The 12,933-nt window shown below is 60.8% G+C and overlaps 2 protein-coding genes across 2 annotated transcripts in view; both read left to right on the forward strand.

Moving 5' to 3' along the window:
• The first annotated feature begins 4,312 nt into the window (after positions 1-4,312).
• Positions 4,313-9,388, forward strand: REN (renin). Its single transcript, XM_027659643.1, has 10 exons — positions 4,313-4,524; positions 4,614-4,770; positions 4,890-5,013; positions 5,298-5,416; positions 5,524-5,720; positions 6,673-6,681; positions 7,057-7,179; positions 7,784-7,928; positions 8,007-8,105; positions 8,768-9,388. The coding sequence occupies exons 1-10, from the start codon at positions 4,313-4,315 to the stop codon at positions 8,927-8,929; spliced, it is 1,347 nt and encodes a 448-aa protein (XP_027515444.1). The 3' UTR covers positions 8,930-9,388.
• A 2,958-nt stretch (positions 9,389-12,346) lies between these two features.
• ETNK2 (ethanolamine kinase 2) overlaps positions 12,347-12,933 on the forward strand; it is a 9,156-nt gene continuing 8,569 nt past the window's right edge. The window contains 2 exon segments of the mRNA XM_027659898.1: positions 12,347-12,374; positions 12,377-12,610. Of these exon segments, the coding sequence (XP_027515699.1) occupies positions 12,347-12,374; positions 12,377-12,610 (262 nt within the window).

Genomic DNA, 12,933 nt, shown 5'->3' on the forward strand with positions numbered 1-12,933 from the left:
AGGAACTCCTCTGCCCAGGAGAACTGGTTGGGTAACTCCGTGTGCTCAGGCTGAGTGGAGCCCAGCCAGGTTCCCGTGAGCACTCGGGGCTCTGGGTGCAAGCAGGAGTTTAATTAAACCAAAGCAATCACATCAAAGCTGGTCCCTGCACAGAAACCCTCCTTCACTAGCAGGAATTAATTACTGAGCTGGAGTTAAACCTGTTCCCTCCCGGAGCTGGTGGCTGTGCCTGCTGTCCCTTGGTAGGCACAGCTCCGCTGCCCGGGAGTGCAGGGGGTTGGCACCAGGTGAAAGCAGAGCTGGGAAGGGCTCTGATGGCTCAGGTGATGTGGGGTAACTCATTTGGGCACCCAAATGCCACCCCAGAGTCAGGTTGAGCCCTGGGCTGCAGAGGATGAGCTCCCAGAAGGGATAAATGGGAGCAGAGCTCATCGAGCACCTGGGGCTGCTTCATGTCCCTGGGAGGGCTGGTTAATGGAAGTGGATGCCTGGTTTTGGGAAGTGGATCTTTACTTTGATTGCAGCACAAGGCTCTTGAAAAGGGGAAAACGAGCTTCATGGCAGGAACATGGTGCAGGTAAGTGAGGGCTGCAGCCTCCCCAGTGCCTTTATCCTATTCCTGTCTTGGCTCTGCCCCAGCTGAGAATTCCCACTTGGGCTCCACAGTAACCTTTTTCCTGGTCAAGCTTCATCTTCAGGCCTTCAGCAGAGGAAAGAGGAGTGGTCCCTGATGCATCATGTGCAGGGGAAGGTGGTTCCCACTGTTCAATGCCCCATCCCCATGGCATGTGCCCGGGTGCTGTGAAGTGCCATCACTTCACCCTGCTGGGAAAATCAAGCCAGGATGGAGCATCTTCTTCCCTGGGTGGCACTGAGGGATCATGGAATCCCAGAATGGTTTGGAAGGGACCTTAAAGAATATCCAGTCCCACCCCCTGCCATGGGCAGGGACACCTTCCACCAGCCCAGGCTGCTCCAAGCCCCATCCAGCCTGGCCTTGGTCACTTCCAGGGATGGGGCAGCCACAGCTTTTCCAGGCTCTGAGGAGCCCCAGGGAATGGCTGTGAGCTCCCTCAGCCTGAAGCTGGAGCTGCTCTCCTGGAGTTCATTGCAGGGAATGTTTTCCCTCCGGCCCAGTAAATCCCTGCTTTGCTGTGCCAGAGCAGTTTTGGTCTCCAGCAAAGGCTTTGGGTTTGCCCTGGCTCTGGCTGACGTCAGTACTGAATTCCCCCAGTGCTGGTGCCATCCAGAGCCTCCTCTAAGCCCTTCCCTGGAGCTGCTTTTCTGCTGGAGCTTTTTGGTCACCCAGAATAAGGATCCTCACAAGCCCTGTGTGTTTTTACTACCAACAAACTCGGGGACGAGGAAAGCGAGTGAATTGCGTGGGAAGGCCAGAAATGTGCCTCCTTTTTTGTGCTGCTTTAAAGGATCCCTCAAGAAATAAAAGCTAAAACTTCCTAATGATTCCATTTAGAGAGGGAAGTACTTAATATCTCAGGTTTTTATTTTAAGAAAAGCAATTGCTCAGCCCAACATGAGAGAGGAACAAATTCATCTGGCAGGAAAGCGATTGTTTCTCTCTGGAAAGCATTTTCCTTCAATTCTCTCAATCACTTGACTCCTTGAAAGCAGACAGGGAAATGACTGAAGAGCATTCCCCTGCTATTTCCAGATGAGCTGCTCTTTATTGGATCTGCAATTAGATAAAATCCCAGGCTTTTGGAGCAAACTGCAGCAGGTTTCCCACAGCAGCACATGGATCAGGTGGGGTGATCGCAGCCTTCCCTCATGCCCTGGCACTTTCTGTCACTGCAAATTCAGGTTAAGTGATGTTTTGAGGCTGTGTGGGAAGAGCTGAGCATCTTCCCTGCAGCTCTGGGTCACCTGAAGGGCTGGGAATAAAACCAGCATGGTCCCAGAGCTGGCTGATGTCCTGTATCCATCCCTGTGTCTGTCCTTCCCATTCCCCTGTTCCTCTAACCCTGGGCACAAAAGCACCTTTGTAGGTTATTTAAAGCTTCTCATCAGGTCTTTCCATCGCTTCTCCCGTGCACCAGCTGCTCATCCCTGCTCAGTGCTGGCAGAGGTGACTGGAAAATGCCTTGTGGGGGTTTTCCTTGCATGGGGAATGTGTCCTGTGCTGGGAACATCCCTGAGCCCTGGTGCTGGGAGCAAGGACAGCCAACCCCAGGGCTGGCACTGGCCGTGCAAGGCAACAGCCCTCAGCCCTCTGATGGCTTTGGGTAAGTTGGTTCTGCCTGTTTTCTCTTGGTTTCCCTTCCAAGGGGGTGGTGGTGCCATTCCCTTGGCAGGGAAGGGTTGTTTCCCTCTGGGACCCCCTGCCCAGGGGTCTCTTCCCTTCCCAGCTGTATCCTGCTCTGGATGTCCCACGGGACAGGAGTCCATCAGTCCCTCCTGGGCCAAAGCCATGCCCAGAGCATCCAACACCCCTCAGAGCTCCCAAAAACGTGACCCTGGGTCAGAGAGGGGCTGGAAACACCAGAGCCCCACGGCCCCACATCCTGAGACCACCTTCCCTGCTGACGTGGCCCCTTCCCTTTGAAGTCCCGCTGCATCCCCGGCCTCTCCTTCGGGGAACGGGGCTTGGCAGAGCCCGTGGGATGCCCGGGAAGGGGATTTATGTCTGCTGGCTCCCTGCCAGGCTCTCTCACGTCGCTGTGGCTCCCAGGCTGGGCTGCTGCCTCCTGACCTCTGCACCCCCCTGCAACCTGTGCCGGGGCACGAGGCTGCCCCGCTGACGCAGGGCTGGGGGCCGGCGTGGGAACAGACGTCAGGGCTGGGGGAGCGGGGTGGGACCCGCGGGGCTGAGCCCTCGGGGCCTGCCAGGGTCAGCATTCCCCTGGCAGCCAGAATCCCACAGGGCAGGGAGGTGTTTGAGCCTCGGTTTTGGCCGGGGGAAGGGGGGGGAAGATGTTTGGGTTGTTCTTCTCACCCCCCCCTTCCAGCACCTGGACAAGGGTGACAGTGGTGCCCCAAACAAATCCCACCCTCCACAGGAGGGGGATTGTGTAGCTGAGGTTCTCGGGGCAGGGGCAAGTGTGTGGTGCGTGGTCAGGGTTCTTCCAAGAATGTTTTTTATTGCCTTGGTGGTCATTTCCCACTGAGATTCCCCGAGGTCAAGCCCTGGGCTGAGAGCCACAGGGTTGATCCAGCCCCCACTGCCCTGGACTGGGCACTGCCAGGGGGGAGACACATCAGCCTGGGGGCCAGGGAAGTACCTGGGATGAAGGAGTCCCCACATCGAGGGGTTTAGAGCAGCATCTCCCTTCCAAACCACAGGGCAGGGCTGTGTTTGCCCCTTGGTTTAGTATCATATGTAACAAGTGCAATGAGTTGTGCTGTTCTCCTCCCTGGGCTCTGCTCTCTCACTGGTTTAATGGAGCTGGGAGGGCTCCCCTGGCTGTGCTCAGAGCAGCCCCTGGAAGGGCACAGGGGGCTGTGGGTCTGCAGTTGGTGTCTCCACAGCCAAAGGGGCTGTGGCTGAGTGTCCTTTGCCATTCCCACCCCCAGGCCTTTGAGGAACACCCCATTATTCCTCTGCAGAGTGGGACATCTCCCTGGCCAGACCTGTGTCACCACCAGTACCCCCCAGCAGCTCTGCCAGCTGGCACCAGCAGGTCTCTGTGCCCTGCACATGCCCTGGTACTGCTGACAGGGAGCAAATAACCCCAAGGAATGTGGGTTCAGCGCTCCCAGCTCTGCACAGCCCCCCTTGCCAGTTCTTCCCACCGGGCACGGGGGGGCTCCTGGATGTGCCACCCTCGGCAGGGAGGGTCACAGCCACCTGCCCGTGGGATTCCCAGCCCTCCCCCAGCCAGGGGAGGAGAATCCCGGGCTATAAAAGCATTGCCCCTCTGGGATGGGAAGGAGCTGCTGGCACAGCAGGAGGCTGCCCTGGAGGACACGATGCCAGCGGGACACAGCAGGAGGGTGCAGCAGTACCTGCTGCTCTTGGCCCTGACCTGGGGTGCCAGCTTTGCCCCCTTGCCAGCCCAGGCTTTGCAGAGGTAGCAGGACTGTGTGTGGCCCACACGGTGCTGGGTCCTGCTGTCTCTCTTCTTTTCTGGGGGCTGGGGCTGAGGGTGAGGGGCTCTCCTGCTTCAGCCACGCTGAGAAACCCCTTCCTCCTCCTCCTCCTCTGCTGCTCTGCACCTGCTCTTCCTCGCTCCTCTTCCTCTCTCCCCTCCAGCACCGCGTGGTTAATGGTTGGACCCGATGATCCCAGTAATCCAACCTAAGTAATTCTATGGCTCGGGAGCATCCCGAATCCCAAATAACCAAGGATGCCGAGATGGAGCATTTTGCCCCAGCGTGGGGTTGGGCTCAGCCCACGGGTGGCTGCCGGGGGCCGGTGGGTTCCTCCCGCAGCCCCACCCGCCGTGGGGTCCCTGCCCTGGGTGGGCTGGGGCGCATCCCCGCCGTGCGGGTGCGGTGGGAGAGGGACCCTCCGGGGTGCTGCGGGGAGCTGCTGCCATCTAGAGCCACCCGGCTGGAGTTCCCGAGGCGGGAATGCCGGGGTGCGGGTGGCAGGGAGTTGGGGAGGGGGGGAGTGTTCTCCTTGAGCCCCCCCAGCCCTGTCCTGGCCCCCGCAGGATCGCGCTGCGGAGGATGCCCTCCATCCGCCAGACGCTGCAGGAGATGGGGGTGAAGGTGTGGGACGTGTTCCCGGAGCTGCGCCAGGGCAGGCGCGGCGGCGGGGCCGGTCCCAGGAACGGGACGGCTCCCACCCTCCTCACCAACTACCTGGACGTGAGTCTCTCCCTTCTTGGGGGTTTGTCACCCCGGTGTCACCTCACGGATCTCCCGTGGCTCGGATCTGCCCGAGCTGTGCCCCCAGTGATGCCCCCCCCGTGCTGTGCCTCTTCCAGACCCAGTATTTCGGCGAGATCAGCATCGGGACCCCCGCGCAGATCTTCAAGGTGGTCTTTGACACGGGCTCGGCCAACCTGTGGGTACCGTCCTACAAGTGCTCCCCCCTCTACAGCGCCTGTGGTGAGTAGGGGGGCACGGCCAGGACCAGGACTGACCCCACACCCCCAGGCTGGGCTCAGTGAGGGGGGGCAAGTCCCTCCACCTCGGGGGCTGCTCGGGGTGGGCTGGTGTGGGGGTCTGGTTTTTCAACAGCCCTTTGCATGGGGGGTTCTGCCTGTTGCTGCCCAGTCCCCTGGCACTGGGACACGGTGGGTTTGTAGTCACACAGGGGACATTCCAGGGGAGCAGAGACCCTCAGCCCCCTCTCTCTCACTTCCTTTGATGCACATTCTCCCTCTGCCCAGTCTCCCACAGCCGCTACGACTCCTCCAAGTCCCGGACCTACATCTCCAATGGCACCAGCTTCGCCATCCGCTACGGCAGCGGCAGCGTCAAGGGCTTCCTGAGCCAGGACATCGTCATGGTGAGGGGGGCTGGCACTCACAAGGAGCTGCTCACACGCTGGGGGCTCTCTTGGGGGGATTTCACCCCCCCTCAGATCCCTGCAAGGACCCTCGTGCCCTTCCCCAGGTGTCAGACATTCCCATCATCCAGGTGTTCGCCGAGGCCACGGCGCTTCCCGCCTTCCCCTTCATCTTCGCCAGGTTTGACGGGGTGCTGGGGATGGGCTTCCCCAGCCAGGCCATCGATGGCATCACCCCCGTCTTCGACAGGATCCTGTCCCAGCAGATCCTCAAGGAGGACGTGTTTTCTGTCTACTACAGCAGGTGGGTCCCGCGGGGAGCTGGGGGGGGTTGGTTTTTAGGGCATGGGTATCAGAACAGTTGGCATCTTGGGACTGGGAAGGAGCCGTGGCTGGGGCTGTGGGTTAGGGTTAGGGTTAGGAAGGGTTAGGGTTAGGGTTAGGGTTTGGGTTAGGGTTAGGGTCTAGAATTAGGCAGAGTGTGTTAGGGTTAGGGTTAGGGTTAGGGTTAGGGTTAGGGTCTAGAATTAGGCAGAGTGTGTCTCAAAGTGCGATTGAAGAATCGCGGTTTAGCCCATTCCAGACACGCAGCAGTGCCCAATAAGTCCCTCCATGGGAGGGATGAGCCCGTGGAGGATGCCTGGAGGAGCTGGGGGGGAATGAGGCAGCACAGGAGGCAGAGCCAGGTGGAGGTTTGTCTGGAGCTGCTGGGCAGGGAGTGCTGAGGGGGAGCAGCTCCTCTGGCACTGTTGGATTGAACAGAGTGACCAGCTCTGTGAGTGGGGCTGGAGCAATCCCAGCCAGGAGGAGATTTAGTTAATTTGGTGATTTTGGTTAATTTTTGACAAAATTTAAAAAAACAAAACCACAAAACAAACCAAAAGAATCTATTGAAATAAAACCTGCACTAGCTGCCAAACCTCCTTTCATTTCTTGCCCCAAAGGGTTGTGCTCCAGCACCCCTCCTCCCAGCATCCCCAAAACCCACTGGAGCAGTGGGAGGGCACACCCTGGCAGGGCAGGAATGCTGCCCCAGGCCCCAGACACAACAGCCTGGCACTGTGCAGTGACAGACTCTCAAACACACCCCCAAATCAGACACGGTACCTCCTGACCTCAGCCAAAGGTTGCATCAATAACAAACAAAGCCTAAGGAAGGGGCTGAGGTTGCCACTGGCACCTGGGTGCCACTTGGGTGTCCTGGGGACAGGGGTGCCCTCAGTCCACAGCCTCACGGAGCATCCCTCTCTTTGCAGAGCCTCCAAGTAAGAAGACACAGAGCACAAGCACCCTCGATGGCACCCACTAACAGCTCTTGTGTGCCCCGGGGTGGGCACAGCCCCCGCTGCCCCTGCCAGCCCCAGGCCAGCCCTGCTCCAGCTCACACACTGCAGATGCCCTGGCTGGGTTCTGTCCACGTTCCTGCTCCCCTCAGGAGCCAGCACAGACCTGCTGGGACACCCCTGCATGCGGCACCCCCTCCCTCCCCCTGAGCTAACTCGGGGTTTCTCTGCTCCAGCTTGCTCTCCACCACTTCTCCCTGGCTCAGCAGAGCCTCGTGGCCATGGCTGCTCCCTCCTGGCTGGTTTTTCGGGGGCAGCAGCCAAGGGGGAATCGCTCCACTGTGGTTTGTGCCCTAGGAATGCTCCTCTGAAACCCGGGGGGGAGATAATCCTGGGAGGCAGCGACCCAGCCTATTACACCGGGGACTTCCACTACCTGAACGTCAGCAAGAGCGGCTACTGGCAGATCAGCATGAAGGGGTGAGGGCAGGGACAGCCCCTGCACGGCACCGGGAGCCGTGGAATCGTGGAATCACTTAGGCTGGAAAGACCTCTAGGATCCTTGGGTCCATTTAGCCCAGCACTGCCAAGGGTGCATCCCAGGGACCCCCGTGGCTGTGGGAGGGGGGGATGTCAGGCTGGCAGCCCGGGAAGGTGGTCCATGGAGCTAAGCACTGCTGGGGGATGCTTTCTCCCCGCTGGGGAGGAGTGGGGTTGGCTCCTCCAGCTTCTCTACACTCAGCAAGGAGCCAGGAGAGCTGGGAATGCAGAGGGGGTGGCACCGTGGGCTGATCCAGCTTGGAAGGCGCAGAGGAAGAGTTTAACCCCCTTTAGCCCTGCAGGAGGAGCGTGAGGCGCTGGAACAACTCCGCTTTGTTTGAAGGAAAATAAACAAACCCTGCACATGACAAAGCTTAGCTTTCCAACCGGGAAAGCTGCAAGGGAGGGTTCCCGGGGCTGCCGGAGAGCCCGTGGGAGCAGCACATGCTCTGCCTGGCCACAGCTCCCCGGAGAAAGATGTCACGCTCCTGTGAGCACCCGTGGCATCACCGTGGGATATTCAGGGGCTTCCCTCCCACTCCAGGGTGTCTGTAGGGGCTGAGATCCTGTTCTGCAAGGAAGGCTGCTCGGTGGCCGTGGACACAGGGGCCTCCTACATCACCGGCCCCGCCGGGCCCGTGTCCGTGCTCATGAAAGCCATCGGGGCGGCCGAGATGGCCGAGGGAGAGGTGAGTTCCCCCCACACCTGTACCCCAGTCCATCCCTGCCCCAGGGAGTGGGCTCAGGGCCACCTCCTCCTCCCACAGTACGTGGTGGACTGTGACCAGGTGCCTCAGCTGCCCAACATCTCCTTCCACCTGGGCGGGAAGGTCTACGCGCTCAGCGGCTCAGCCTACGTCCTCCGGGTAAGCTGCGCCCTCCTGGCTCCCCTAAAGCAGCCAAAATGAGCCCCAGAATGATGCTCCTTGATTTCCCCAAACCCTCTTGTTGGGCAGAGGTGTCCACATGAGCCAGAGCAACCTCTGGCTGCTCCCTTGGGTGGTTCTGGGGAGATTTGGGGTGAGCAGCAAAGAGCAGACACAGGCAGGGATCCTCCTCCAGGAGGTTGGGTTTTAAGAAGAGGTTCTTCCCCCAGTGGGTGGTCAGGCACTGGAATGGGTTCTCCAGGGCAGTGGTCACAGCACCAAGAGTTCATGGAGTGTTTGGACAGTGTTCCCAGGCCCATGGTGTGACTCTTGGGGATGGTCCCATGCAGGGTTAAGAGTTAGACTCGATGATCCTTGTGGGACTCTTCCAACTCAGCATGTTCTGTGATTCTGTGATTTTTGGGGTTGTCCTGTGGAGGGCCAGGAGCTGGACTAGATGATCCGGAGTATCCTGAGCTGGAATATCCCTTCCAGCTGGAATATCCCTTCCAGCTGGAATATCCCTCCCAGCTCAGGATATTCTGTGATTCCATGAGGAAGGAACACCGTGGCCAAGCAGAGGGTGTGGAGCTGGGGGTCCGTCCCTCCCTTGGGATCTCCCTCCTGGCACCCCCATCACCACTGGGGTCTCCCTTTTGCAGCAGTCCCAGTACGGGGAGGACATCTGCGTGGTGGCTTTCTCAGGGCTGGACGTCCCACCCCCAGCTGGTCCCCTCTGGATCCTGGGTGCCAGCTTCATCGGGCACTACTACACCAAATTCGACCGGCGCAACAACCGCATCGGCTTCGCCACGGCCCGCTGAGCCCAGGGGGCTGGGAGAGGATGGGGGGAACCAGCCTGGAGGCAGGAGAACCACAGGGAAGCAGCGACTTGGAGTGCAAAAGAGAACAGCAGTTCCCTTCCCGCTCAGCCACCTCCTCTCTCTTCACTGAAGCAACTGCAGTCCTTGCCTTCTCCCACTCCCAAACCCCCACGCCTCTTCCCGGGAGCCTCTGCTGCAAAGGGAGGGCTGAGCCTGAAGAACATCATCCTGGTGAGTGCTCAGCCTGGGAATCCAAGCGGGATCCTGCATCCGGAGCTGCTCCTCCAGGGACTTTCAGGATGATGTGCAGTGGTACAACCAGCACACAGGGGGTTGCTGCTGGTGTGGAGGGGCCCGCAGGCTGAGCAGGGATCATCTGTTACCAGTCCCTGTGATTCTTTAATTGGAAGGAAAATAATCTGTGTTTAATGATAGTTTTAGCTGGTGTTAACCCTACCCCTCCCCATGACTTTGATATTAAACAACGTAGAGCAACAGGACACTGAGTGGAGGCTTGTTCTTGCAGAGGGGAGAGGTCAGACACCTTCATGAAGGGAACTGCACAGCCAATGTTCCCCTGCCAGGACCCAGCGCTGCGTTTATGTCCCTCCACTTCATAGGAGTGCAGCACCCTCCCAGCCACTGCCACAGCAGCCACCTGTAGGCAAATCAGGGGCTTTGCCAACAGCAAACAAGCTCTTTCTGCAGGAGATGAGATGCTGTGCAGGCTGCTCAAGCCTCAACCCGCCTTCCCAGGGGGGTCAGGACCACTGGTTGCACCTCTGGGGACAGGGACAGGGCTGGACATGGCTCCTTGGTCTGTGTCCCACCAGGAAGGCAGCTCTGCTGCCCCTGAGCCTGTTTTTATGGCCATGCTGGCTCCAGCCAACAACCAGAGGCTTGTCTCTGCCCTGGCTGTGTGCAGAGATCCCCCTGGAGCTGCCAGCCCAGTGCCAGCTGGCCTGGAAGGAGGGACAGACCAGTGCTCCCAGCTGGGGGCTGACATTTCCAGTTCTGCGGGAGAGCTGCAGCACTTCCAGCTCCAGCCCAGCAGCTGCAAATCCAAGTGCTGCCCAAATCCAAGGGCTGTGCAGTGCTCTCCCACCTCCCCCCCCGTTTGACCAGTTCAGGTGCTGTGAGGGCCGTGTCCACAGCTGAGTGCTGGGAAAGGTGCCTGGAAAGGGGAGTTTGGGCTCCTGAGCAGGGCCTGGAGTGAGTCAGTGTCTCCCCATGGGAGTGCAGCCCCTCACAGAAGCTTCTCACCCTCCTTTCTGCAGCCAGCAGTGATTGCTGATGAGTTCCCAGTGCTGATGAGTTCCCAGAGCTGCCTCTCAGCTGCAGGGATGTTTGGGAGAGGGATGGCACCAAAGCAGTGGCTGCTGTGTGACCTTTCCAGCCAGGTATGCTGCAGCCTCTGCTCTGTTCCCATCCCTCCCTCCATGGATCCTCATTCCCTGCCCTGCCCCACGGCAGTCTTGGAGCGGAGAGGATGTGGCTGAGCGGATGTTTGTCCCTCCTGGGGGAGCCTCTGTAGCATTTAAACCTCTTAATGTTGGGATGCACGACCCTGGGTCTCCAGAGATGGGAAATTCAATGTACCCAAACGTGTGATGTGTTTCTTCCCATCCCCTTTGCAGCGCTGCTCCATCACGGGGGCGAGGGGAGTGGTGGCAGCTCCTCTTGGGGGCCTGGGAGTGCAGGGAAGGGGCCCCAGCAGCCACAGTATCTCCCTTTCATCCAGCATTTCCTGAGCTCCAGGCAGCTGCTCATCAGCACAGGAAACCCCAGGAGCCGGGAGTGGTGGCAGCCCAGGCAGGGAGGGGTGGGAGGGAGGGCAGAGCTGCCTGGAGACCCTCGGGAAGGGGGGATCTGCTCAGGTCAGCGCTGGAGCCACAGCCCGGCCTCTCCACAACCTCCTGGATGTACAGAGATGGTGGAAAGAGCCTCCCTCTCCTTCCTACCACAGGGAAGCTCCACTTGGAAATAACTAAGCCTCCTCTGCCCTCCTCTACACCACAAAGGCTCTGGTGTGGAGAAGACTGCAGTGGATGTGAGCTTGTAAATGTGCCGGGTGACTTCAGCCCCCACGCTGGCTTCTGCCAGAGCCCTCAGCTGGAAAACGCTCAGGCTGGCCTGAAATAGGATGTTTTTGTGGATCCAGTTCTATTCCTATTCAGCGCGGTTGTTTCAAGCAGCAGGAGGAAAAACGCCGGGGCCGCTTGTGGTGCTGCTCCGCGGCCCCTGAAGCCAGGCCATTAACACCTCTAATCGCCTGCTCCGGGGGCAATTTCCCGGTGGAAGCGGCAGCCCTGGCTGCGAGGCACCACTAACCCGCCACGGCCCGGATTAGATCGTTCCGGGAGAGCAATTAGGCCACGCTCAGCCCAGCAAAGCGCGGGAGCAATTATGCCCATCCTATTAACACTGACAGAGCTCGCTCTATATTTAGAAACACGGGACCCGGCTGGTGGATTTTTTTCCCCCCCTTCCTTAAATGATTTTCCCCAGGTCTCCATGGTCCATTTAGCTGATTTCAGCCGCAGCCAGCTGTAAACTTTGGAGGGGGCATTCTCTGCTCCCAGCCGTGTGCTGCTGTCATTTCCTCTGATAATGAAGCCGGGTTGGAGCCGTGTCCAGGGGCTGCGGGGGCTCTGCCACTGGGCGAGTTCTGCTTTATCTTTACCCACCAAACCCCTCCCCAGCCCAGCTGTAAACCCCCTTGGGAGGTCAGCACTTGGTGGGCAGGATGGCAGCAGGGCTGGAGAGGTTATCCCGAGGGGACACATCCCGCCTGGAGTCCTGGGTGCTGCCAGCTCCTCTCGTGCGTGGCATCCTCATCCTTTTTATTCCCAAAGGGATGGAGCAGGGGGATGTGCAGAGCTCCCGGGATGGCTGAGGGGCTCACGGGATGGACGGGGAGGCACTGAGGTGGAGAGCACCGGCTGCATCCCGGTCCCCTGGGATGACTTAGGGGTTCCGGGAATGGATGGGGGAGACATCCGGGATGAAGGCAGCAGGGTCCCGGAATGCCGCTGAGGACCCCCTGGGATGGCTGAGGGGCTCCGGGGATGGTTGTGGAGGGCACCGGCAGCAGGTGCGGCCGTCCCGATCCCGGCCGGGGGTGGATCGGGGGTGGGTGCGCTGCCCGGGATCCCGGTGCGGGCGGGATGCGGGTCCGCGGCCGGGTCCCGGTGTGGAGCGGGTGAGATGTGAATCCGCCGGCGGGTCCCGGCGCGGGTGGGATGCGGATCCACTGCCAGGGTCCCGGTGCGAGTGGGGTGCGGGTCCCGGTGCGGGTGGGGTGCGGGTCCGCTGCCAGGGTCCCGGTGCGGGTGGGATGCGGGTCCGCCGGCGGGTCCCGGTGCGGGCGGGCGCTGCCGCTGGCGGGGAGGCGGGCGGGAGGCGGGCCGGTGACTCATGGCTTCCCAACGGCGGGCGGCTCCTCCCCGCGCAGCCCCCGGCACATGGGCCGCGGCTCCGGCAGCGCGGAGCTGGCCATGGCCGCACCGCCCGCCCGCTGCCCCGACTGCCCGGGGCCGGGGCCGGAGCGGGGGGGCGGCGGCGGGACCCCCGCCGTGCCCCACCTCGGCATTGCGGTGGACGAGCGTGACGTGCTGCCCGGGGCGCTGCGGATCGTGCGGGAGATGAGACCCGGCTGGGGGCCGGCCAGGGGGAGGACCACGGGGGGGGGGGGAGGGGGGAAAACCCCGCGCAGAGGCCCCCCCCCCCCCCACCCTGAGAACCGACCGCCGCACCCCCCGCGGGGGTCGCCCAGGGGGGCTGCAGAGCCCGGCCGGGGCGGCGGGTACGGGGTTATAGGGTCCCCCGAGATTATAGGGGTTCACCCGGGGGCGGCTCTGGTGCTCACCCTGGGGGGTCTGTGGGGTTCAACCCTGAGGGGTTACAGGGTCTACCCGAGGGGCGCTGTAGGGATCATGCAAGGGAGGCTGCAGGGTTCACCCAAGGGGGTCTGTAGGGTACACCCAAGGGGGTCTGTAGGGTAC

Source organism: Corapipo altera, unplaced genomic scaffold (assembly GCF_003945725.1).
Source record: "Corapipo altera isolate COAL_440 unplaced genomic scaffold, ASM394572v1 77b, whole genome shotgun sequence".
Lineage (NCBI taxonomy): Eukaryota > Metazoa > Chordata > Aves > Passeriformes > Pipridae > Corapipo > Corapipo altera.